General features: G+C 44.1%; 1 protein-coding gene across 1 annotated transcript in view; it reads left to right on the top strand.

The window, feature by feature from the left end:
* Positions 1–3,443: 3,443 nt before the first annotated feature.
* The window catches only part of LOC142572937 (rifampicin phosphotransferase-like), a 46,959-nt gene continuing 22,417 nt past the window's right edge, over positions 3,444–27,985 (top strand). Inside the window, exons 1-8 of the mRNA XM_075682396.1 lie at positions 3,444–3,610; positions 4,306–4,390; positions 6,569–6,654; positions 14,860–14,922; positions 17,906–17,998; positions 18,758–18,817; positions 19,389–19,480; positions 24,035–24,098. Coding sequence (XP_075538511.1) covers positions 3,479–3,610; positions 4,306–4,390; positions 6,569–6,654; positions 14,860–14,922; positions 17,906–17,998; positions 18,758–18,817; positions 19,389–19,480; positions 24,035–24,098 — 675 coding nt within the window. The 5' untranslated portion in view covers positions 3,444–3,478. The remainder of the gene's footprint in view (positions 3,611–4,305; positions 4,391–6,568; positions 6,655–14,859; positions 14,923–17,905; positions 17,999–18,757; positions 18,818–19,388; positions 19,481–24,034; positions 24,099–27,985) is intronic.

Genomic DNA, 27,985 nt, shown 5'->3' with positions numbered 1-27,985 from the left:
AAGGGATATTAACGCGTGAAAGACTGAGGAAGCCGTAAAAAATCAATGCAGCATGAAATTAGCGAGAAAAAAATTTGGCATAGGAAAAGACAAAATGTATGCACTGAAAGCTAAGCAAGGTAATATCATCAGCAATTTCGAAGATACAGTAAAAGCAGTACAAGAATTCTATACTTAACTGCCCAATACCCAGAGCAGTCATGATGCTTCCATTCGAAGTAGTATTGAACAAGTTACAGAGGTTCCTTCACCAACTATCGATGAAATTAGAAGGGCCTTATGAAACATGAAGCGAGGAAATGTGACAAGAGAAGAGGGAATAACAGTCGATTTATTCGAATATGGAGGAGATATCATGCTTGAAAAGCTTGCAGCCCTTTATACGAAATGTCTCACTAGTTCAAGGGTCCCAGAGAACTGGGAGAATGCCAACATTATACTAATCTGCGAAAAGGGAGACGGGAAAGAATTGCAAAATTATAGGCCCATTAGCTTACGTCCAGTATTGAATAAAATATTCACCAAGATAATTTCCAATAGAATAAAGGCAACACTTGACTTTAGTCAACCAAGAGAACAGGCTGGCTTCAGGAAGGGGATACTCTACAATAAATCACATCCATGTCATCAATCAGGTAATCGCGAAGTCTGCAGGGTACGATCAGCCGCTCTATGATATTCATAGATTACGAAAAGGCATTTGATTCAGTACAGATACCAGCAGTCATAGGGGCATTAAGTAATCTAGGAGTACAAGAGGCTTACGTAAATATCCTGGAAAATATCTACAGAGATTGCACAGGTACCTTTATTCTGCGCAAGAAAAGCAGAAAGGGGTCAGACAAAGAAACATAATCTACTGAATGCTATTCACTGCATGCTTGGAAGAAGTATTGAAGCTATCAAACTGGGAAAGCTTAGGAGTAAGGATCAACGGTAAATATCTCAGCAAACTTGCTTGCAATTGACATTGTCGTGTGCACGAACACAGGGGACAAGTTAAAACAAGGGATTGAGGACCTTAACCGAGTGTAAAAGCGGGGTTGAGCATCAATATGCAAACAAAGACAATTATCAATAGCCGGACAAGCTAACAAGAGTTCAGGATCGGCAAACTTCGGCTTACTTAGGTTTACTCACACGGGATATTCTGATCATGAAATGAAATTTAAAACACGAATAAAAATCGGTTAGAGCGTATACGACAGATGTTGGCCAGATGCTGACGGGAAGATTACCATTGGCTTAAAAAGAAAGGTGTACGATGAGTGTATTCTACCGGTGCTAACATGTGGAGCCACAATTTAGAGACTGACGAAGAAGCTCGAGAACAACTTAAGAACCGCGAAATGAGCGACGGCAGTAAGAATCTTAGACGCAATGTTAAGAGACAGGAAGAGAGCGGCATGGATCAGAGAGCAGACAGGAATAGCCGATATTCAAATTGACATTAAGAGAAAGAAATGGAGCTGGGCAAGTCATGTAATGCGTACGTTTGATAAACAGTGTACTATTAGTGTTACAGAATGGGTGCCATTAGATGGGAAGCGCAGTCGAGGACGTCAGAAGATGGTGAGGTGACGAAATTTTAAATAATTCGCAGGTGCTTGTTCGAATCGATTGGAGCAGGACAGGAGTAATTGGAGATCGCAGGTATAGGCCTTCCTCCAGCAGTGGACACAAAATAGGCGGGCAGCGGTGATGACGATGACGATGATGATAAGGTTGAATCAGTTAGAGTTTGTAAAGAAGGCTTACTCAAGGGAGCCGGAACGTCTCAGACTCCTTAACGAAACATTTTTGGTCGGCTTCCTTTATATTTCGCCTGACATTTGGTTTGCATTTGGTAAAATCTTACGCTTGAATAAATAAATAACTGGCGGCAGATGGTTATGCTTCTTGGCACATGTTAGCAGAATTTAAATTTAGTAAGCGCGGCGCGAAATTGGCCTTGGTAATAGCGACCGTATGGTTATGACAGCAACCTCTTAGAATAAAGGGAGGCACTCCTAAGCTGGTCGGAAATCGCTCCTACGTTAAATAGGTTTCTAGGATACGAGCAGCATAACCCACTTCGTACTTAGCAGGCAACGCTGCAGAAGCTAGGAGTATGGTGACAAAGGTCTCACTTGGCGCGCCTAGTGTATATATAGCGCAGTTTTTGTGATGGGTGACGCTTCTTATAGCAAGACGAATTCATGTATTAGGACTCGCACTTTCGGACGTAATGGTATGTCACGTATTTCTTAGTGCACATTTAAGCTTAAAGCATGTGATGTGTTAGCCTCCGTCTTGGTCGCGACCAGAAGTGATTAACTGAGGCCGCTGGTTTCAGAATTGTGTATGTCTTGCTATCAAGTAGCATATGAGCTTCGATATGCGACGCCTTCCATATGTCATTTTTTGTGACACAACGTTACATCAAATTACATGACGCGCGCCTCTGTCATTGTTTCATATGTGTCGCATTATTTTAATGCGATAGAGTTAAGGAGCCCGTGTCGCAGAACATCTGGCGAAAATATGTTCGCGCCACCCATAACCAGGCCCTCCACGTGACGCAAGGAATTTACTGAAGTAATTGAATTTCTGAAGCTAAAATATGAGGGAAAATCTACGACTTGCACACAACCTACAGGCATGTTTAACAGGGAGAGGCGAGCTAGTTGGTGGTCGATATTGGAATGCATCATGTAACCGCGCAAACGACAACGAACGAGGAAAGAAACACACAGGACAGGCGCTGACAGGCGCTGACAGGCGCCTCTCCCTGTTAAATATGTTACTTTCTAGTTCAATGGGCCCTGTTCTTCCTTCCTTTCCATGTGTGAATTCGAGTCTGCGCCTGTCCTGTGTGTTTCTTTCCTCGTCCGTTGTCGTTTGCGCGGTTACATGATGCATTTCAATAACTACAGACATGATAGCTCTCGGATTGTAATTTGACTATGTGAGAAAAAGTAATTCTGTCACGCGAAAACTCAAAGGAACCCCTTTTCCAGCGTTTCTACCATTCACAGACCGGCCGCAGCGTCCGCCATTTGCGCGTGCCGGCGCCAGGGTGTCTTGTGGGTCACCAAACGGCGCGTCCGTTTCCTTGCAATACCTCCAGTTGACGCTCGCCTTCGTCGCATCGTGGCCCACGAAAGAGGCCGCGTTTCTATCACAAAGCCCGCCTCCGTGCATAGCGTTCGCGGCCAGCGTTTCCCCGTAAACATACGCTTCAGTTGCCAGGAATCGCGAAAAGCAGTCAGGGATCTTTGAATGCTATTGCGTTCCACTTTTAAAGGCAAAGATTAGGCGTGTTTCAAATTTCTTTCTGGTCGCAAATGTGATCCCTGTAAGAAGCCATCAGCCTTCGTAGCCTTGTACGCCAAGGTATAAGTAAGGAACATATTTAAAGACTCGTAGGGATTATACTGACTTAGCCCTCCTACATTATTTTCTGCTGTACCTGTCGTTTCTGTTTTTCTGGCAGTCGATGCTTACTGTCAGCTATGGTGTAAAAAGCACTTCAAGAAAAACTGCCGAGCTCCGTCTGTTCATGGATCAAAAATCAACCGCAGCGCAGATACATGACTACATGGGCCGCAGCTTGCACCACTTACGTGAGGTAAGATGCACATGTCATGTGTGATCTCGAATGGCACGGGTATATTGTTTAATCTTTAATGTGGGCACGTGAGTGGTCGTAGCCACATTTATCGAAACAAAAACGAAGGTGCAATCTAGGATTTAGCGTCTGACGAGGCATCTGATTAACCAGTTAGCGTTCACGGGGCGGAATATTGTTACGGGGAGACGAAAGATGTAAAACATGTTTATTGGTTATTTACAATAGTTTAGCGCCAAAAAAGAGGGCGAAGTCTACTCGAATCACTCTGCTTCGTCGTCTTCGACGCTCTCCTTAGTTTTATGTTCGGCATCGCCCTGTGACATGATCTCTGGCGGAGAAAACGCCATCATGGTGCTCCCTAGTGTGTGCAGTGATATTCCTCGAGGAAGGGGACGTTAACCACATCAGTTTAAGATTGAGGATCGGTGGTAGCAATAGTTAGACTCCATTTGACACGTGACTTGGGTCAGTTTCCTCAACATATGGTAAGGGCTAGATAGCGCGAAAACCGTTTTTGAGAGAGACCGACGCGCAGTGAGACCTGTTGCCGAACAAAGTAATTTCTGTTTCACCAACTTCAGAGTTTGCAGCACTACAAGGTTACGGTAAATGTCTTCAGCTTTTTTTATCTTACAGTGCCTTAATGTCGCCCACATGTCCTTATTGATGTTAACTAGCAGACGTTCTTGCAGCCTGCTACTCTTCTGCTGAAGGTGTCCTTATCTTCTTCCTTCTACAACGCCATCATTATTCATATTCTCAGTGCTGCCAGAGGAGGTACGTGCACTTTGTAATTTCTCACTGAATATTGTTACCTGCTAAATATTTTTTTTTACTTTAAGAATGAATTATCGAGGTTAGCTCACCTGTTAAACAAATGATATTCTTCTACGAAGGCTGCTGACTTTGTATGTGACTGCTCACAGCAGCCTCGATGTTCTTTAGCGCTGCTGTGACTGTGAAGACTTCAGAAAAAAGAAAGCTGTCTCGGTCAATGACTCATAATTTACAGAGATATTGCCCAGACTCCGGCCAGAATTTGAAAATCATTCATCTTTTTCTTCGTGACCACAGGATTCAAACTATGATGGCTGTCAATATGTAATTTCACATGAATGCATGGGACTATAGTCGGGTACAACTTTAGAAGGCAGGGGCATTTGCCCCTCAAAGGCGGATGCACACGAGCTTCCACCAATGGGCGCGCACTATAGACTGACGTCACGAACCGGACGGCCGGTAACCTCGCCGATAACGAACACGGCAACCCACGCTTCGAACTGGGTGGAGTCGCGTCAGCGGGACTATTTCTTAGTCGCGGAGGCAATCGGCTGCCGTACTTGGGTCACACAGGCGGGGCCTCACCTGTCTTGTCAAATTGTACCCAACTTTAGTGCTTTGCTGTGCTGCATGACATTTAGCTGTATCTAGTTACTATAGCAGTTTGCTTTACTACTGAACAATTTCTTTACTACTTCTATTTTTGCATATTGTTTGAATATATTTGTTAGTTTTCTTTGTACTATGCCACCAATGTTCGGTCTGCGGACTGCAGTATGTTCTAAGTAAAATAAATAAATACATATGTAACGTGTGCTGACATAGACGTTGTCAATACTAGATGAATAAGGGTGACAGTGAATTGCGCTACCATTCTACTTCAACTACCGTACCAGGTACAGGCACGAACTTATCAGAAGGGCAAACGCAAGAATTGTTTTCGCTCATACAGTCTCGCTTTTCTTTGTGCCCAGCGTAAGAGCACAAGGAACGAAGTCCTAGTGTAAGAGTGTAATGAACGAAGTGTAGAAAGAGGGGCGCAGCATGTACAATCTGACGAATGCCCGCAATTTCGCAAGAAAGCAATAAAACTTTGAGTAGGGGTCAGAATCGCGTACCGCGAAATCAAAGCCGCATGGAACACACAAATAAATGAATGGATGAATAAATATTGCATAGTAAGGAAGAAATATAGAAAAGCAGTCATACATCTAGTGCCGGAAAACAGCGGAAAGAGAGAGACAGAGAGAAATAGAGAGAGAGAGAGCTAGAGAGTGGGAGGCTTCTTAGTCAATCCCGTCACTGTTTTCCTGCTGGCATGGCTAAAATGCAACTCAATATGGATAGGATAGCTAAATGGAGTCATACGACAACGAACCACACCATTACTCAGGCACACGAAAGTATGATGGAATAGAAGCTCTTGCTAAACTCAGCAAAGGGAATTAATGCGTTACCGAAAATTTAACCAGACATTTCCATATTCAGATCATTCTAGAGACGTGACGATAGCGACATCTCGTTCAATTAGGGTGACTTACGCTTAGTGCTCGCAACCTGTTTAAGAGAAACACTGATGTGGCGAGCTAGCGTGAGGTCAAAAAAATATTTCTGCTTGTTTCGTTGAATTTCGCGATTGCCCTTGTATCGCTGAACGAATTGTTATGCAGAAGGTAGCGTAACGCAAGCCACTGTAGCTCATATTTTGAAATAAAAGAAATTGGAGATTTTACACACCACAAACGCGATCCGATTATGAGGCATGTCGCAGGGGAGAACTCCGCATTAATTTGGACCGCCTGGAGTTCTTCAACGCGGGGCTAACGCACTGCGTGCCGGCATCGTTGCATTGCGCCCAAATCGAGATGCGGCCACCACGGCGGGGATTTGTTCCCACGACTCCGTACTTAGCCATAGCCGCTAAGCCACTCCGACGAGTAGTTCATATGTGTATTAGGATCCGATAACAAAGCATTTATATTGCTGCCGCAAAGATAACTATTAAGAATATGACACAGATATTGGCTAATTTAATTAACAAGAAAACAAACATATATATACTGGAGTTTTTTCTTGTGGCTGATAACAACGCACGGTAGGATTCGGTCTGATATTCTCTTTCTTTTTTGATAAAAAATGACTATCACACGCGCGTTTCTTCTTTTCTTTCTGCAGCGCTCGACGCCGAAGTTTTCAGTGAGTTGGCTAAGATTTTGAGAGGCGCAGAAGCGGAGAGTGCTGACGTGCCGCGAATGATAAAGGTGAGCCTAATCGTGTAGCAGAACGCGTCCGTATTGCCGATGTTCTTCCGCGGTTCTTTTCCTCAAATAACTAAACGGAAACGTAAAACTCAGGTAAATTTTTCGAACAGTTTTGACTCTGCAATGGAAAATTGTAGCCTTGCAGATGAGCAATGTCAAATCGGCTGGCGGAATCCCACAATACAGGGTAGGATTCACGGAAGGAAATGTTGTCAGCCACCGACGATAGCACTAAGCTGCAATATTTCCCATTCACAAATCACCATTCTCCGCCGCGTAGCTTCGGCAGAGGGTATTTACACTAGTCAGTGTTCCTGCGCTTCCAGCTATCTTATGATTCTGCCTCTCTTTGCGAACTCCGAACTCCCTGATTAGCATAGATAGTGGAGCGAGCACATAAAAACGCGTTCGTCCCGTGTTGAATCCCCGCGGACCAAAGTAACGTTATCTTTAAATGCAATGTTTTCTTTATGAGAAACCCCTATGAGGGCACTTTCTTTGTAGTTTCGTCCTATACACTGGCTTGGTGAAAATATTTTGCTTTCATTTCAGCAACTATCAGTTAATACAATCAACTCCAGCTTCTTGGACAATTAGGGCATTCTAGGACATGGTCTAATTACCTGAAAAGTCGAAATAACAAACGGTGACAAAATGAACGAATGCAAATATTTTTGATTTATTGAAGTAGAGTGTCTTCTTCTTTTTTTTTGTTCTTGTAGCACAACTCAGGTAGTAAGAATAAATGCAGCGTTAGCGACCCTGCACAGAACAAGCGGCAACAAATGGCTTCACGGGCAGAAAGAGCGTGCTTCGGTGAAAGATAAAAATAACTTTAAATAAAACAGATCAAGCTTACGGAAGCAGTAACACTGTCTGTTCAGCTTTTTGCTTTCAAGATTTTAGTAACGGCTTCGTTCGACCATTAGAGCGGCCAGTCGGACTAGAATTGGCTTAAATGGCACGACTTCTGGTACAAGCTAAACGAGTTTCCGTTCCATACAAATGTATGGTTCCTCGCCGCAACTTCCCAGTTCGTAGAAATTAAGCCGGAATTTAAGTTAACAGACGTCGATTTAACAGCAATAGACTGTATTACCCGAGGATATTGACATGCAATTTAAGTCCTGTCCAAATGAGAATGAGTAGTAGGCCTTGCGCCACTAACATGCACGAAACATTACCAGGGAGGAATTGTCGTAATCTTTCCCTCTAACCAGTGGACGGGGCTGGAGGTTCAACCTTGCACAACCAAAAAAAAAAATGTAAAGCTTTCGCTGTAAAACTAACCGTACGTTGGATAAATGATAGGTTGAGTTCTGTGTGGTTAACAATTTGAACGGAACGGAAATACTTAATAATTTAAAACCGAATTCTCAAAGCTATAAGTTGGTAGGCGCTCTCGCAATAGCCTACCGCTTCACTGTTCTTTTTTACATCACTCTCTTCTATTTTGGCCAATGTTGGTTTTGCCCGTATCTTTATGAAACATCAGCAAGTCGCTCGGTGCGAAATGCGGCTCGAGTTCCCAAACATTTTTTGCTGTGATTCTACGAAATTGCATGTTCGCCGCGATAGGTGTTGTATACAGTTTCGAAAGTATGCGCGCACCAAGAAATAATCTCGAATGTCGTACGGTGACACACATAGTATAGTAGGCGGACGAATTCGAACAGTGCATGGTTTTATAGTCGACAACCTCGTTTGCTCCTGTTGTTGTGGCAGGCTCAGTGTTGCTTTCCTTCAGGGGCACAAATTCACCGAATTGAGTTCACCGTTAGCTTCGTCGCAATTACTATAACTTTGGAATACATCCAAAATATTGATTGGCGGACATGTGTTGTGGCGAACTGCTCTAACGTATAACTTTTTACAGGGAAGAATTGCATCACTAGCCGATTCGTGCGTCCATACGTCCACCCATCCGTGCGTCAGTCGGTCGCCCGTACGCTGAAAACTGCTCCGGCGCAACCCCATGCGCATGCGCGAAAAAAAAAGAAAAAAGAAAGAGAGGTGCGCGATTAGCCAACACCACCTACACTTTTCAACCAATTGCACCCTTTGGAGTGTATATTTGCCACACAGCAATAATAGTCATCTGTCTTGTCCGCATTTCCTTTCTTTAACGCTGCTAGCCCGGTACTTCCAAGTCACAAACGGCATGCGCGTTATCAGCATGACATAGCATTCTCCACAGGAACTTAGCGAACGCAGTGTTTTCGAGAAAAGGAACGCATGCAAGACAGTTGACGATTATTGTTGTGCAGCAAATATACACTACAAAGGGTGTACAGCTGTTTAAGAGTGTAGAGCACAAGGGCTGTTTACTCCTATCCATGACGTCACGCTACCTGGCCAGAAATTTCCATCGACAAGGATGGCTTGATGAAAGCGCTGACATCAGAATTACTGTTGCCTACTTGGGAACATCCCCTTAGATTCTTGGCAGTCGGGCGGGGTAGCACGACGTCATAGATCGGAGTGGAAAGGCCTTGTGCTCTAGGTGGTGTTAGATTAGCTACGCCGGTAGTGACGTCATTGCTCTACGTCGCAGCAGAGCGCGCGCAGCACTTTCTCGCCGGCTCTGCCATGAGTAGGCCACGCGCGTCATACGTACTCCTCAGGAGCAGGCAGATTTCGATCGGCAACGCCGCGAGCAGAACCGAGAACGAGCTTGTCTACGCCGTGCCGATGCTGCCGCCCGGGTGCAAGAACAGGCTCGTGCCGCCGAGCGCAAGCAGCAACTGCGTACCCAGGATCTGGCTGCCTACCAAGCCGTCGTTTTATGATCCGTTATGATTAACTCAGTGATAAACACCGGGGCCAATGTATGAAAGCATCTAACCCTACAGCTAGAATAGAACTTGCAGAACTTTCGAAGTTAATCAACAAGCGTAAGACAGCTGACATAAGGAAGTATAATATGGATAGAATTGAACATGCTCTCAGGAACGGAGGAAGCCTAAAAACAGTGAAGAAGAAACTAGGAATTGGCAAGAATCAGATGTATGCGTTAAGAGACAAAGCCGGCAATATCATTACTAATATGGATTAGATAGTTCAAGTGCCTGAGGATTTCTGTAGAGATTTATACTGTACCAGTGGCATCCACGACGATAATGGAAGAGAAAATAGTCCAGAGGAATTCGAAATCCCGAAGGTAACGCCGGAAGAAGTAAAGAAAGCCTTAGGAGATATGCAAAGGGGGAAGGCAGCTGGGGAGGATCAGGTAACAGCAGATTTGTTGAAGGATGGTAGACAGATAGTTCTAGAGAAACTGGCCACCCTGTATACGCAATGCCTCATGACCTCGAGCGTACCGGAATCTTGGAAGAACGCTAACATAATCCTAATGCATAAGAAAGGGGACGCCAAAGACTAGAAAAATTATAGACCGATCAGCTTACTGTCCGTTGCCTACATAGTATGTACTAAGGTAATTGCAAATAGAATCAGGAACACCTTAGACTTCTGTCAACCAAAGGACCAGGCAGGATTCCGTAAAGGCTACTCAACAATAGACCATATTCACACTATCAATCAGGGTTGCAGCGGTGGCGTAGAGGTAGAACACCCGCCTCGCGTGCAAGAGGTCCGTGGTTCCAATCCCGGTGCCGGCAATTTTCCACCGGATTTAAAAAAAAAGAAAAAGTCCACGTGTTGATAAAATTGCATAAACAGGCCTGGAGTGTGGCCTAATCCCGGTGACCAGAACCGGTAACGCACTCCCTCACCAGAGCAGGATTGGCCACCCTGGTGCAGTACTTGGCCACAACCTCCTATATGAACAACACAATCAAACCCCGGCCCTCAGTCCCCAGCAGTTGTGAAGCAACTGACCACGGCGGCGGTCAGGCCTGCGACGCAGCAGAGGGTGCTAAGAATCACTGGCTCCGGACAGGCCGCCATTGGAATATGAACCTGGCAACGTTTAACGCTAGAACGTTATCTAGTGAGGCGAGTCTAGCAGTGCTATTGGAAGAATTGGAGGGCAGTAAATGGGATATAATAGGGCTCAGTGAAGTTAGGAGGCCAAAAGAGGCATATACAGTGCTAAAAAGCGGGCACGTCCTGTGCTACCGGGGCTTAGCGGAGAGAAGAGAACTAGGCGTCGGATTCCTGATTAATAAGAACATAGCTGGTAACATACAAGAATTCTATAGCATTAACGAGAGGGTGGCAGGTCTTGTTGTGCAACTTAATAAGAGGTACAAAATGAAGATTGTACAGGTCTACGCCCTTACATCCAGTCATGATGACCAGGAAGTCGAAAGATTCTATGAAGACGTGGAATCGGCGATGAGTAGAGTGAAAACTAAATACACTATACTAATGGGGGACTTTAATGCCAAGGTAGGCAAGAAGCAGGCTGGAGACAAGGCAGTGGGGGAATATGGCATAGGCACTAGGAATATCAGGGCAGAGTTATTAGTAGAGTTTGCGGAACAGAATAATATGAGGATAATGGATACCTTCTTCCACAAGCGGGATAGCCGAAAGTGGACGTGGAGGAGCCCGAACGGCGAGACTAAAAATGAAATAGATTTCATACTCTGCGCTAACCCTGGCATCATACAAGATGTGGACGTGCTCGGCAAGGTGCGCTGCAGTGACCACAGGATGGTAAGAACTCGAATTAGCCTAGACCTGAGAAGGGAACGGAAGAAACTGGTACATAAGAAGCCGATCAATGAGTTAGCGGTAAGAGGGAAAATAGAGGAATTCCAGATCAAGCTACAGAACAGGTATTCGGCCTTAACTCAGGAAGAGGACCTTAGTGTTGAAGCAATGAATGACAATCTTGTGGGAATCATTAAGGAGTGTGCAATGGAAGTCGGTGGTAACTCCGTTAGGCAGGACACCAGTAAACTATCGCAGCAGACGAAAGATCTGATCAAGAAACGCCAATGTATGAAAGCCTCTAACCCTACAGCTAGAATAGAACTGGCAGAACTTTCGAAGTTAATCAACAAGCGTAAGATAGCAGACATAAGGAAGTATAATATGGATAGAATTGAACATGCTCTCAGGAACGGAGGAAGCCTAAAAACAGTGATGAAGAAACTAGGAATTGGCAAGAATCAGATCTATGCGTTAAGAGACAAAGCCGGCAATATCATTACTAATATGGATGAGATAGTTCAAGTGGCTGAGGAGTTCTATAGAGATTTATACAGTACCAGTGGTACCCACGACGATAATGGAAGAGAAAATAGTCTAGAGGAATTCGAAATCCCACAGGTAACGCCGGAAGAGGTAAAGAAAGCCTTGGGAGATATGCAAAGGGGGAAGGCAGCTGGGGAGGATCAGGTAACAGCAGATTTGTTGAAGGATGGTGGGCAGATTGTTCTAGAGAAACTGGCCACCCTGTATACGCAATGCCTCATGACGTCCAGCGTACCGGAATCTTGGAAAAACGCTAACATAATCCTAATCCATAAGAAAGGGGATGCCAAGGACTTGAAAAATTATAGACCGATCAGCTTACTGTCCGTTGCCTACAAACTATTTACCAAGGTAATCGCAAATAGAATCAGGAACACCTTAGACTTCTGCCAAGCAAAGGACCAGGCAGGATTCCGTAAAGGCTACTTAACAATAGATCATATTCACACTATCAATCAGGTGATAGAGAAATGTGCGGAATATAACCAACCCTTATATATAGCTTTCATTGATTACGAGAAAGCATTTGATTCTGTCGAAACCTCAGCAGTCATGGAGGCATTACGCAATCAGGGTGTAGACTAGCCCTATGTAAAAATACTTAAAGATATCCATAGCGGCTCCACAGCCACCATAGTCCTCCATAAAGAAAGCAACAAAATCCCAATAAAGAAAGGCGTCAGGCAGGGAGATACAATCTCTCCAATGCTATTCACAGCGTGTTTACAGGAGGTATTCAGAGACCTGGATTGGGAAGAAATGGGGATAAAAGTTAATGGAGAATACCTTATTAACTTGCGATTCGCTGATGATATTGCCTTGCTTAGTAACTCAGGGGACCAACTGCAATGCATGCTCACTGACCTGGAGAGGCAAAGCAGAAGAGTGGGTCTAAAAATTAATCTGCAGAAAACTAAAGTAATGTTTAACAGTCTCGGAAGAGAACAGAAGTTTAAGATAGGTAGCGAGGCACTGGAAGTGGTAAGGGAATACATCTACTTGGGGCAGGTAATGACGGCGGATCCGGATCATGAGACGGAAATAATCAGAAGAATAAGAATGGGCTGGACTGCGCTTGGCAGGCATTCTCAGATCATGAACAGCAGGTTGCCATTATCTCTCAAGAGAAAAGTATATAACAGCTGTGTCTTACCGGTACTCACCTACGGGGCAGAATCCTGGAGGCTTACGAAAAGGGTTCTACTCAAATTGAGGACGACGCAACGAGCTATGGAAAGAAGAATGATAGGTGTAACGTTAAGGGATAAGAAAAGAGCAGATTGGGTGAGGGAACAAACGCGAGTTAATGACATCTTAGTTGAAATCAAGAAAAAGAAATGGGCATGGCCAGGACATGTAATGAGGAGGGAAGATAACCGTTGGTCATTAAGGGTTACGGACTGGATTCCAAGGGAAGGGAAGCGTAGCAGGGGGCGGCAGAAAGTTAGGTGGGCGGATGAGATTAAGAAGTTTGCAGGGACGGCATGGCCACAATTAGTACATGACCGGGGCTGTTGGAGAAATATGGGAGAGGCCTTTGCCCTGCAGTGGGCGCAACCAGGCTGATGATGATGATGCCACTATCAATCAAGTGATAGAGAAATGTGCAGAATATAACCAACCCTTATATATAGCTTTCATTGATTACGAGAAAGCGTTTGATTCAGTCGAAACCTCAGCAGTCATGGAGGCATTACGGAATCAGGGTGTAGATGAGCCATATGTAAAAATACTGGAAGATATCTATAGCGGCTTCACAGCCACCGTAGTCCTCCATAAAGCAAGCAACAAAATCCCAATAAAGAAAGGCGTCAGGCAGGGAGATACGATATCTCCAATGCTATTCACAGCGTGTTTACAGGAGGTATTCAGAGACCTGGATTGGGAAGAATTGGGGATAAACGTTAATGGAGAATACCTTAGTAACTTGCGATTCGCTGATGATATTGCCTTGCTTAGTAACTCAGGGGACCAATTGCAATGCATGCTCACTGACGTGGAGAGGCAAAGCAGAAGAGTGGGTCTAAAAATTAATCTGCAGAAAACTAAAGTAATGCTTCACAGTCTCGGGAGAGAACAGCAATTTACAATAGGCAGCGAGGCACTGGAAGTCGTAAGGGAATACATCTACTTAGGGCAGGTAGTGACGGCGGATCCGGATCTTGAGACGGAAATAATCAGAAGAATAAGAATGGGCTGGGGTGCGTTTGGCAGGCATTCCCAAATCATGAACAGCAGGTTGCCATTATCCCTCAAGAGAAAAGTATATAATAGCTGTGTCTTACCAGTACTCACCTATGGGGCAGAAAATTGGATGCTTACTAAAAGGGTTCTACTCAAATTGAGGACGACACAACGAGCTATGGAAAGAAGAATGACAGGTGTAACGTTAAGGGATAAGAAAAGAGCAGATTGGGTGAGGGAACAAACGCGAGTTAATGACATCTTAGTTGAAATCAAGAAAAAGAAATGGGCATGGGCAGGACATGTAATGAGGAGGAAAGATAACCGATGGTCATTAAGGGTTACGGACTGGACCCCAAGGGAAGGGAAGCGTAGCAGGGGATGGCAGAAAGTTAGGTGGGCGGATGAGATTAAGAAGTTTGCAGGGACGGCATGGCCACAATTAGTACATGACCAGGGTTGTTGGAGAAATATGGGAGAGGCCTTTGCCCTGCAGTGGGCGTAACCAGGCTGATGATGATGATGATGATGATGAAACACCGGGGCCCAATTCTTCAGCTTCGCTGGTTAACCATATCTACGGAGTGCGTGAGCGGAGATTTTTTTATTAATGTTGGCCGCATTTTTTCGACGTATTCGTGGCCAGAGTCTACTTATTTACTTTTGTTCTTGAGATTCGCGCATCTTTTTACTTCACAAGACCATCAGAAATATGGCATCTCACAGAAATTCTGGCAAAACCCAGACAGCCCAGTCAGTTTAGCTCATTTATTCACATTGCACAGCAAATGAAAAGTAAGAGATATGCTTATTCTCAAACAGTTTTTAATGACAGTATGTTCGCTTTTACCACAGGAACTGGGTCAAGTTATCAGGGAGTCTCCAGAAAAAGAGAAATTCCTCAAGATGACATCAGAGGTGGGTGCATTTCAGGAAAATACATTGTGTTTTAATGAAGGTGGAAAAAGAAATGAGCTCTTTGATGCAGCATGTTTTAAAGAGGCTGCGGAATAGCACTATTCTTTCTAAGCTACCTCTGAAAGCAAAGTTTCTTTAATTAAAGATGGCCGAACGAGCTTGCTTAGTAGCTAGGGCGCTGCGCTGCTAAGCACTAGATCGCGGGGGAAATTTAGGCGGTGGCGGTAGCCGTATTTCGATGGGAGCAAAATTAAAGAAGGCCCGTATATCGTGCATTGGGTGCACGTTAAAAAACCTCTCAGGTGGCCAAAATAAATCTGAAGTCCCCCTACTATGGCATGCCTCATAATCATGTCGTGGTTTCGGCACGTGCAACCGCGAAATTTTTCACCTAAAATCAGAAGCCAATTAAATTATGCGGTCTAATAACTTGACTAAGCGACATATCGGCTATGACACGCGCTGTGAAGATGGGGTCCTGATTAATTTCGACTATTTGGGGTTCTTTAAGGCACAGCTATATCTAGAAGTACACGAGAATGACCGCATTCTTACCCTAGCAAAATGCAACTGCCAGCGCCGGCAATCAATAGCACGACCTCGTATACAACACTGAAACTCCTTAGCCCCTGATCCACTGCGTCGAGTGGTTGTTGAATTAGTACGCTGAACATAAATTTTCAAAATTCATACTCTCTTACAATAACGACGCATAATATAGGAAATATTTGCGCGTAGTTGTTCGGGTGTTCTTTCTGATGTGTGTGTTTTTGCAGTGAGATGCATTCGCGACATGGAAGTAGAACACATACTTGAGTGTACTCCTGTTTTCTCGGAAAGAAGCATACAATCCTTGGAAGTAACATAGAATAGCGCTTGCGCGAAGTTTTTGAACAAGATCTGCGATGTTATATTACTGACCATTTCCGTATGCCAAATGGACTGCCACTCGCCTTTGAGTGGATGGTCTAGGGGAGGAGGGGGGGAGGGGTGAATCCGGTTGCGTTATGATTCGGGCCTAAGGTTCACAAGCAAGTGTCATCTGGTTTCTATGTCTGAAAAATCACGAATGGCCCTATTTGAACAAATCTGTCCACTATGGTGTCTCCTGAATGTCACTTTGAATTGGGCAACGTTTCAAGTGGAGGATCCATCGACGGCATATGCGTTCAAAACGTAGCTATTAGCATGTCGTGACTCAATATGTGTGCTCGGAGGCACTTTATGTAAGGTAATTACATAAAATAAATGTCTCAGTTGTGTGCTGCTTGGCATTTACAAGGACATCAGAGGAATCAGAATAAGCGCACGTTTTAGCTGTATGCACAACGCACATCCGATTGATGTGATTGCTGTGTCTGTCTCTCCCAATTCCCGCCCACAACTATACGCTGTGACACATGTTACTTGTAAAAAAAGATTTAAAATGAAACAGAGATCTGTCTGGTGAGTGGGATCGCACCTCAGACGGTTCACTCCTAAGGCGAATGGTAATGTTATATGCCGCAGACTTAATCACTTCTATATCGCTAAGATTACTCTCATCATACGCAGGAACCTCGATCAGGAAACATCGTACTAGCATTTCATGGATCATGCTCGAATACTAAAATTGTGCACCAGTTGCGCATTATTTTTAAACGCAAGTGCACTTCAAAGTCTATGTTCTACGAAGGGCGTTGCTCACGGGTGCAGGAGGCTTTGGAAATTCCATGAGAGCTGAAAAAAAAGCCTTTCTAGGCGTCACTGACTAAAGAAGGCAAGGTTTTGCCAAGGAAAATCCAAACGGTTATGCTTACTCATTGCTTTAGGCTTATATTATCGCTTTATGAAAAAAAGCTTGTCCTGTGGTTATAAATTTGATGACATTTGAAACCAGGATATAAAAATTGCTTCTATTATTTATTAATGGCGGCACAGTCTCTATTCGCAATTCAATCGTCGCACTCTAGTTGTCGCTGGAAATTGGCTCTGGAAGTTGGAACACAGCAAATACGCAAATTGGTAGGAGTGGCACACACTTTCACTCTTGTAGCGACATTTATTCTTGAAAACAATGCTACAGCAGTCCTCAGAATTCTCTACTAATGCGTAAACACCCTTTGGCTGGGCTGCGACTTCACTTTTGCTTACTTATTTTGCAACATATGCATGTGTACGAGTCGTTACCAATAATCTACTACTACAGTATAATACAGTATACACGTGCTAACTTGACCAATTCTGTATTTATTTTTCCTATATATCGTATCAACTGGGCCATACGCCGTCGCAACCGCTTCTTTTTTTTTGCCACAGCACAGATTGTTCTTTTATAATTTTTTCATTTTCTTTTTCTAAGATCTTGACACGGCAACGGCAACGTCGCCAATTTTGCTTTCTTTTCTAGCGCTACCAATCATAGATCCTTACACTATTAACCCATCTACTAATTAGCTATTCTGTCCTTTCTATTCCACGCAATCCCCAATCAGGTTTCTTTGCAGGCTAACCTGCAAAGAAACCGCAGGTTAACCTTTGCAGGTTAACCTGCGGAACTACCTCTGGTTAACCTCCCTGCCTTTCTCTGCATTATTTTCTCTCTCTCTTTGCAGGCGGACCAATAATGTGAGAAAAAAAGCTTTCAAGGGTGCATGGCGAGAACGATTATCTCTTTTATACTTTTCTTTTAATTAGCATTTCTTCTTTACCAATTATAGCGCTATCAATAATATAGTTGAACATTATTGTAACTATTGTAACGACTGAAAACCTTAACTTTGCCAATTATGCATTTAATTTGCAGATAAAAGCTGTGACACTTTCCGCGTTACGGACGGACATTACTGGGATAGTCGCAAGAGGGTGGTTACGCTATAAAATAACGTATAACTTCTAGATCCTCCTAAAGTATAAAATTTGCCTGCGCTCCCAATTGTATTATGGTACAAGTTGAATTTAAAAATTTATTAGTAATGAAGCTAATTTTTTCTACACGGAACAGGAGGCATGTCAGTGGCTCTCAATGGTGGAAAACGAATGCGGAAGGAAGTACCGGGAATTCATGACGAAGCATGGCCACAGGGCGGTTAAAGAGGTACGTCAGCTTTGGTCTGTTGAACTCGTTATTTTTATACGAACCCTCTGAGCGGATACGTAATATAAGCCGAGCTTTCCGCCCGTATTTTCATACTGCTTTATTGTACGCCTATTAGGCCACCCACCTAATCGCATATGGCATTTCCATAGAAGTGCTACAGTGAAATTTAAAAATAACGACGTTCTTTGAAAAAATAAATCAGGGAATTATTGATAATTGACTGTGGTTGTTCTGGTGCAGACAGCTCTAGCTACATAAACGTGCGCAACCTTTTCACTCTGAAGTTGGCCCGGAAATGCAAAATAAATAAATAAATAAATAAATAAATGAGGACATGTTGTCGGAGGCAAGAGGACAACCATCTTTTCCTTGCAACATCTTATAAAAATTGACATTATTCGGGTCCTTATAAATTTGATGTATAGAATGATTAGGCTTAACTGATTTTTTTTTTGTATCAGCAGGTTTATAGGTTGCATTTAAACAGCTAATGTAATGCTGCTGCGTGGTGTTCAAATGTCTGTGTTGTAACAGGTCAAGTTTTCTTTCGTGGCCATATATGTAAGAGTCAAGGTGATGAGCAGGTAGCGTGACTACATTATAACGATAATGACGACGGCAAGTTCATTGGCGTGGACACCATTGGGTCTGCATTGCATTGGAGAACTGCAAGGCAAAGCTAAATGCTCAATTAGGCTAAGATAGAAGGATTGCCTAATGTGGCTACCATTTACGTGCTTTTATTTCTTTTCTCAGCTTGATGTCTACACCAAGCCATGGTCACTGGATCCTTCGTCACTTGTCAAATCTTTAAAGGTAAGAAAGGCATAACGTGCCTGCGAATGATTAAAAAAAGCAACATTGATGGAATTCAGCATTAAGAAACAGAACCTTCCGAAACAGAAATATACCTTCACAAAATCAACACGAACGTTAGGCTACACTAGCGATTAGCATCAGACATGGAGTAATGCACATACATTTGCCCAGAACGCACATTTCAAGGTTTAATGAAACAGCAGCCACAGTAATTAAATGCATCAGTTGATGAATGCTAAGTGACATTGCGGGGTCGTGTATTTGAGGACATTTATACCTCTACCTTTATAGGCCCTGAACGGCATGTAATGTTTGTTGAGCCGAAGTAACTAGAGCTTCACTTTTGTAACCGGCAAAATGATGTGTTACTGGCGACTTGCACGCGCGTTTCTGCATTTGATCTCTTTCGCAACTCCCATGTTTCTCGAGCTGCAAGGATTTGTGTTTTTCTTTCTCTGTCCCGTCATCTCTAACTAGTGCTTGCAACTTTATCTGATGACTATCCTGGCTGTCAACCTCTTTTCATTCAGAACATTTTAACGACGGCTATCATTACTACACTGTCTAGGTGGCTGCAGCATCTCCTCAGGTAGAGCAGAAGGCTTCATCTACTTCGTGGGACGTCTCAAAGGTCCCATATAAGCTGTCCACCTTTCAGAGGTAAGAGTCACATTCGCGCTTGTATGCTGCTAACGCCGTGTAGTGAATGCGAATGAGCAAACACCAACACAAAGAGAAGTTAATTGAATGATGTTTATAATATGGTGTGCATAATGCAGTTATTTTCAGAATATGCATCTACAAAACAAAAATAGCAAAAGAAACTGAGCAGATGCCACTAAGGAAGCAACTTTATTGCGTCTGCGTCCTCGCTGCAAAAGATTGAGAATGTCTACCGCCGTATTCAGCGTACAAAGCTTACCAGACGCGGTGGCTCGTTGGCTATGGTGTCGCGCTGCACAGAACGAGGTCGCGAGTTCGATACTCGATGGAGCCGGTCGAATTCAGGTGAGGACTAAATGCAGAAACGATCGCTTACCGTGCTGTAGGCGCATAGCACAGCACAGGTGGTGAATATTGATCCAGAGCCCTAAATAGCGGTTTCACTCATAAGTCGGCGTGAGATGTCGTGACGTTAAAGCCAACAATTCTTTAAAAATTTCAGCCAGAATCTTTGGCCTGACCTCCCAGTTTCAGGCGCTCTTTGTTCCTGTGATGGCTAGGCAAATGCATATTCCTGTGGCGGCAAGAAACAAGGCGGGCAATCGGTATGTACACTATTCACCGAGACACGTACACAGCAGGTCCAGTCACTGAAGCGTCGTATTCTTCAGCCTCAAGCTCGTGCTCCTCTCCCTCAACGTTGTGTAGAGCAATGTAACTAATTCACAACATCCCCCCCCCCCTCGGGCGTGAAAGTGTCGTTCCTGTGTTTTTCAGGCCGAGCGCGACTGCTAGCGTTTAGGTGGCCGAAATGAACAACCTCAAGGTAAGTCTGGGTGGAGCGAGTAGTAGATGCGACCGGAGAGATCTCGTAGGTGTCGTCAGTCACCTGGCGGAGGACCTGGTAAGGAGCGGAGTAGCAAGACATAAGCTTTTACGAGACCAAAGCTGCGGGTGTGAGACCATAGGAGGACAGGGTCCCTTGGAAAGTAGTCGGCGTCACGGTGACGACTGTCATAAATGCTCGTCTGTTTGTTCTGAGAAGCACAAATACGACGGTGAGCAATTTGGCGTGCTTTTTTGGCTCGCGCGTTGACGTCGCAGGCATACTCAGACATGAAATTATTAGATTAGGCAGCATTGTATCGAAAGGCGATACGCGATACGGCATCGCGACTGCACAGCAAATAAAATGACGATGAACCTGCAGTGTCGTGGCGAGGTGAATTGTACGCCGATGTGACAAAAGAGAGAGCAGTGTCCCAGTCAGGATGATCATTGGAAACATACATGGAGAGCATGTCATTACTGTTCGATTAAGCCAGTCAATAAAACGGTTCGTCTGCGGATGGTATGCAGCACAATGCTTGTGTTTGGTAGAACATGAGCGGTGCAATTCCGTCACAACCTGAGAAAGGAAGTAGATATCGCGGAGGGTAAGGAGTCGAAGAGAAGTGCCGTGGTGAAGAAAAATGTCTTGCAGAAGGCAGCCGGCAAGGTATGTTGCGCAGAAAGTTGGAAGGGCTTTGGTGATCGGTAACCGAGTTGTGTCATCGCTTACGACGGCAACCCATTTGTTGCTAAAGTCAGACGGGAGGGAGGATCCGAGGAAGTCTGTATCAACACGATAGAAGAGTTCTGCCAGAATGTCACGAGGTTGAAGTCAATCAGCATTGAACAGAGATGTTTTTTCCGGCGCTGACAGAACTTGCAAGAAACGGCACAGAAGCGAACGGATCAGTATAGAGCAGGCCGAAAAAATTGTAGCCGAACACAGTTGTACGAACGACATTCCTCGAGGGGACCAGAAATTGATACATCGCGCAGCTGGGACAAAACGGTGGTACAAAAATTCCGAGGAATGGCAGCCAGGATTTCAGTTCCGCCAGGGTGCATCCTCCGCCCATGTAAAGTATTTTCCTGAAGTAGGAACTTGCGAAGCGAGGGATTGCTTCACGCAGATGCCAACTTGCCCGTGATATCATGCATGTCTGGATCTCGGTAGTGACACCAGCAATAGTCTACTGGGCTAATACATAAGCAGACGCATTGGTCGCACGAACATCAGGACGGTCGATGGGGTGACGGAACAAGCAGTCAGCATCTTGGTGTAGACGGCCGGACTTGCAGGCAACTGTGTACGGGCATTCCCGTAGGCGTAACGCCAGCGACCTAGGCGACCGGTGGGGTACTTGGACAGCACATAGTGGTCTGTGATGACTGTAAATGGCCGACCGTATAAATGACGGCGAAATTGCGTCACTGCCCAGGCAATTGCAAGACACTAAAGATGGGTGATGAAATAATTCCGCTCAGCTAAAAAAAGGAGACTGCCGGCGTATGCAATCATGTGGTCGCAGCCTCGCTGGCGTTGGCATAAAGTGGCACCGATTGTGACCCCTGGCATCAGCACGGACTTTCGTAGGAGCAGACAGTTCGAAGCGAGACCGAATGCGTGCAGATGTCAGCTTGAGGTACGGTGACCGATACTCCGCAGCTGCTCTGAAAAGGTTGCGGACAGAAGAAACAAATGGACTATCTATTTACAATATGCACATAATTCACAGAGAATTCCACAGCAGGCCATTCACTGAAGCGTCGCCTTCTTCAGCCCCAATCTCGGCTCCTCTTTCGCAATGGTGTGCAGAGTAGTGCAGCAATGAAAAGGCTTAGCGTATGCACCACTGCTACGTGACAGATGCCCTCGTAGAATTTTGCGAAAATTCTAGCTGTGAAGGCAACAGTAAAGAATATGTTTTCGCAGCATTTGCTGACGAGAAAAGTGATTGGATTTCGCGTATTTGCGTCACATGTGAGCCCCCTTTCACCGCAGTGCTGGTGCTCTTCGCAATTTTGCAATCGCATGGATTTGACCAGGTCGGTCGGCTGCACTCCTCTTTTGGGGCTGTTGGCTCACCAACAAAGATAATGTGGTATTGTCTTTCCATCTAGTGGGTTCAATGCACAACTTTCAATTACTTGATTTTTCTATAAGCATGAAGTGGGAGGTACACTGAATGAGATTATGGACAGCAGACCCGATCTTACAGAGAGAACCGCGACAGATGCTCGGTCGACGAGGACGATAATGGGCGCACTGTTCTCTCTACCTTCGTCCTTTTCGGAGCAGGCGGGGTCTAGGGCTCTATGCAGAGAAAGGAATTCACCTGATGTTTCACAGAAGAAAACTAATCACCTTACTGACTTCCACAGGGATGCTTGCTCAGTCGTAGATGAACTTATAGTTGTTTCGGGAATATTTTCTTAAATTCATCACACGTTATTATTTAGTCATTTCTTCATGATAATTTCACCAATTTTCGCAGTAACTGCAATTTCCAAATATCATCCAAATCCTGGACAATCCACCGAGGTGGGTATGCGCCACCATAAAAGGAAAGCGTTACTGAAAACATTACTGACGCACTTGATACTGTCAATTGCTGGTTCACTTGTCCTTGTCTTCAACTCGCGACGTTTATTGACTGTATGACTCCCCAACGACCCCATATAGCAAGGTTAAATGATGTGAAAGTTGCTCATGTAAATACATCGCCGCTAAAGCTTTGGTACAAGTGTACTTAGTGTAAGAAAATTCTGCAGAACTGCAGTGTAATTTGCACTTGACCTGGTTTGTTCTTCACTTGATGAATATATTTTATTGCGATTGAGCAGGCGGCAGATTACATAGCTTGTCCCCAGGTGGGTGGCTTCCTCAGTTCAAGATGCCATGGTTCCTCGCCGCCAGTCTGGCTCTGTCCACCATTCGGTACAACTCTTAAGGGCTAGAGCGGGTGAACGGGATCTCGCACTGCTCCGAGGTTGGTTAGGAAATGGGGTGTGAATATGCGTTGCGCTTGCATTCCGATACCATTTGACAGAGGGTTTTGGGCACTTGACAGTTTTTACACTTGTGGTCGTAGTTCATTGGACATATAGCGAGAACTAATGTGGCGTGCGGAAAGGTGTTGGCCTGCAGTTGCCTAATTGTTACTGAGTATTCCTTGGACGGATTAGGGCTTTGGGCATGGTAGATTTTCCTTCTACATAATACGCTAAAATTTCCGTGTATGCTTTGGAATGCCCTCGTATTCACCTGCTACAGCGCGGTCGTCTAGCGGCGTAGCCCTGTAGCTGTGTTCTCAGGAAGCGGCGCACGCCGCTAGATTAGCGGCTAGGGAGCCCAGTGTATGTATATTCCAGAGGGAACTTTGATTTTGGCTAATGTGTGCGAGTCCTATATTGATAGTCGGCCTGCTCTATAATTCCTGGCAGCGCGTTGCGAGTATTTTATAACGGTGATGTGTTGTTTAGCCGTAGTCGTTGCCTGAGCGATTGGTGTCTCTTCTGCTTAGTCCATCTCTGGGGTCACTACGGAGGCCGCCGCGACTTCATCTCTGTTGTTGCTAATCACGATGGTCGCGTTTTTTACATGAAAAAAAAAGATCACTATGGACAGGTCATTGTCTTCCATTCTTTACGCCCCCTTCATTGCGCTGTTTATTCCCGCAAAAGTCAGCAAAATATCCAACTACATACTCCCTATTGCAGGGTCTTGTTGAAGTTCGTGGCGCCCAAGGCGCGAGCTGCCGTGGAGGCGCGAGAGGTGGCAAAGGTGAGTTTGATAACATGATAGAAGCAGAAGTATTTTTGTTTGATGCCTATAAACTGATCTTGTTCACCAAATAATAAACTAGTGCAACGGGCAACGGCTCCTAAGTGCCATAAGGTGATTAGTGTGGTTGGCGGTATGCAAGAATGGCTTCACACTTATCCAATAGCTGGATCACTTGTGTTATCCTCGTCGGACCCTGTGTCCCACGCTGTCGACAACAACTTTCACTATATTTAAGGTAAACTAGTAATAATAAGCTAAAACTATCTGGTACGACAAAAATCTAGACTCTAAGGTAAAGACAAAGCACCTGTCATGTGATGTGAAACGTGTTTTTATGGGCTGAGGAAAACAGAACCTGCTTTCTAGTGAAATCATGGCAGTTTTGTCCGAAAGACGAAGCATTGATTGCGATAGCAAATTAGTACACAGCTATGCGAAGTAAGGATAGTAATTTTATTGGCCGTATAAACTTGGAAACATTGGCTTAATGACTGAATTAACAAGAATGCTGTGAACTCGCACACGCAGACAGCATAAGGCATTCATAAGACAGCATAAGACAGCATTCTAATTTTGATACAGACGGGTTCTTCGAGCGTGCGCTGTAAAGAGAGACAGATAGCAAGGACAGGAAAGGCAGGGAGGTCAACCAGACGAGCACCTGGTTTGCTACCCTACACTGGGAGTGGGTGAACGGGGAATAGAGAGAGGGAAAAGGGGGAGAGTAAACACTGAGTGCGTCTGGGGGGGGACTCTATACACAGGAAAACTATAAACGGTCTCTTAAGCCAGTGCAGTTCAAATATTGTACTTGTGCACGAGTCAATTTTCGTGCGAGGGATGGGTGTGACCACGGTCTGAGTATCGTTGACTCGGTGAACGATCTTGAGTCCAGTGGGTATAAAGCGGCCCGCAGAGAGAGGCGTTGTCTAAAGATATTGTGGTAAAACATCTAGGTACCACGGTCAGACGCCTAGCTTTATTTTGACGAGGTTGCACGCCGTGTCCATGCACGGAACCGCGGACTCAACACTGCCTCGGCAGAAGTGGTTTTGGTTGCTTTCGTTGTTTCGTGGTTTATTTATTTATTTATTTATTTTTTGTTGATTTATTCATTTTACCGTCAAGGCTTTACACCATTGTAGAGGGGAGAAGAATAGAAAGAACACTCACAAATCTGAAAAGGAGTACTTTACATAAAACAGAACAAAAGAAAGCGGCAAAAAGAAATGAATGAAAGATCATCGCATGTTGACATAATGTATATGGAATTACATGATGACACACAGGTCATTGCGCTATGCACGCAAACTGCGGCGCAATGTTTTGGGCTCTGTCTTGGTATGGTACGGCATTATGCGATGGCGCACACCCACTGTCGGGGATTGGCCAAGATTTGGGTGAAATTAGGCAATCTTTACTAAATACTAAAATTGCTAAAATACTAAAAAGCTAACTGGAGGAAATGAACAAAAATAAAATGTTTAAGAATTCAAGACAATCTCTTTGTAGCAATTATAACTTCCTCCACGGTTGAGCAAATATCCCTGTGGCACTTCCCAAGAGAGGAGGCTCCTAGTGAAAGGATAGCTATAATTGAAAAACCTAAACCAAGCTGCGTGAATCTTGATTCTAGAATATGTTTTCTTAAACAAGTAAAACGGCGGTAGAATATGCAAAAAATGATCTATTGTTTCATCTTCTCCACGGACTGGGCACAGAGAGGAGGGCACCAGACCAGCCCTGTGACGATAGAAGCTTAATTTTAGTATTCGACAACGTAATCGGGTAAAGATTACTTCAGTTTTTCTGGCGTGAAAGGAATTTTTGGGCCAAGGGAATAGGAAGTGTCGATATTCTGAAAAATTTGCTACAGCTGGGTTCGAAAAGTCTTGAATAATTGTATGTCTCCTGAATCTAGTAGTAGTAGGCTACTGTAGGAAGTAATGGTAATACAGGGCCACTGAGGACCGCTCTCGCGAGACTGTCAGCCATTCCGTTCATGACTAATCCTTTATGTGCAGGCACCCAAAGCAATCTAATTAAATTTATGTGGGCAGGCACTAGAAAATGAAATGTACGTAAAAGGTTAGTGACACTATTTGCTGTGAGCGAGGAACATAAGGATAAAGAATCTGTTATTATTACTACCGTCGATATTTGCGAATTCAGTTTGCGTAAGGCTAGAACTACAGCTAGAAATTCAGCCAAAAATACGAAATAGATGTCCGGAATCCTGATTGCAAATGACCAGTCTAGAGCGGGAGAGAAAATGCCAATTCCAGATTTTCCTTCACACTGTGAGGCGTCTGTCGCAATGACCGTACTTATATATAAACTCAATAAATGGTCCTGTAATAAGCCGTTTAATATACTATAAGAGATAAGTTTTGCATTATTTGGGTAGATGTGATCATATATAATTTGTAGGTTCTCTCGCACATCACAAATAGTCGGTACCTTCCAAAGACGTACATTTAAGGGATTGATCAATGTTTGTACGAAGACCACCTGTGGGGTATGAAAACGATGCGAGTGTACTCCAAAGAAAAGTGGAGGCTGGGAAATGAATGTGTATTCCAATCTGGTAATAGGGGATTCATACAATTTTAAGACTGTTTGCACCGTCAGTAAACGAAATCTACACAATATTGAGGGCAACCTGACTTCTTGGTGTAGTATGTTATTGGCAACACATTTCGGTAATGCGCAATACAGTCGTAGGGCTTCCCGCTCAATTAAAACAAGGGGACGTAATTGATAAGCTGGAGAACCAGAAAAAAAAAACACATCCAAATTCTTAAATGGGCCGCACCTATATTTTGTGTATCATTAAAAGTGGATCTCTCCGCATTCCGGACCGACTGTTGCATAGCTTCCGTAGCATACCATCTGCTCGCGCTCCTTTTTTAACTATATGGTCAATATCCATGTGGCAGCTGAGGGAACCGTCATATACTACACCTAAATATTTCACCGACTCCACTTGAGGTATAGTCTCGAGGCGATAGGATATCGATATGTTAACCGGATTGTTAAGAGGGAAAACCAATATCGAGCATTTTCTAACGTTAAGTGAAAGGCGAATTTTGTTTATCCAGGTTTCTATGGCGTTGAGGCAGTTCTGTAGACGATAATATAGAGAGTGAATATCACTGTCTGATGCGACGAAAGCAATGTCATCCGCTTATACGTATGTTTGTATATCTTGATGAAGAGGAATGGAACACATCAGGATATTAAATAGTAATGGTGAAGTGACAGCACCTTCAGGAACACCTCGCGATTGATTATATATACTCGAGGAAACGCCTCTCAGACAGCAGTAAAATGTTCTTCCATTTAAAACTTCACCAATCCAGTTTGAAAAAGAATTTCGAATCTCTAGATTTAGCAATATATCTAATAAATTTAAGTGTTTTACACTGTCGTAGGCTTTGGAAATGTCTAATGTCACAAGAGCACGTATTTGCCTCTGTCGCCGTGCTAATTTTATTCTACTTTCTAAGTCCACGTGAGCATACCAAATTGAACCTGATGGTCGGAATCCAATTGGGCAAGGGATAAGCAAGTCTTTGTTCTGTATAAATTTAATCATACGGTCATATAGAATTCCTTCAATTAATTTAACCAAATTTGGAGTTAGCTTAATGGGCCTAATGTTATCTATTGTAGACCCTTCCCCATGATTTTAATAGGGATGATTTTAGCAATTTTCCACGCAGACGGAATCCATTAGAACCGAATTGAGTAATTTACAATAGCTAAAAGGTCATCAGAAGCTTCTTTAAATAAAATTCTGATCGTAGTAGATGTTACCCCATCCGCGCCGGAAGCTGAATCTGGAAGTCGCTCCACGATTTCAGCCAATTCTAACATCGAGA

Source organism: Dermacentor variabilis, chromosome 2 (genome assembly GCF_050947875.1).
Source record: "Dermacentor variabilis isolate Ectoservices chromosome 2, ASM5094787v1, whole genome shotgun sequence".
Lineage (NCBI taxonomy): Eukaryota > Metazoa > Arthropoda > Arachnida > Ixodida > Ixodidae > Dermacentor > Dermacentor variabilis.
The sequence above is the reverse complement of the archived record's forward strand: the minus strand, read 5'-3'. Positions and strand labels throughout refer to the sequence as shown.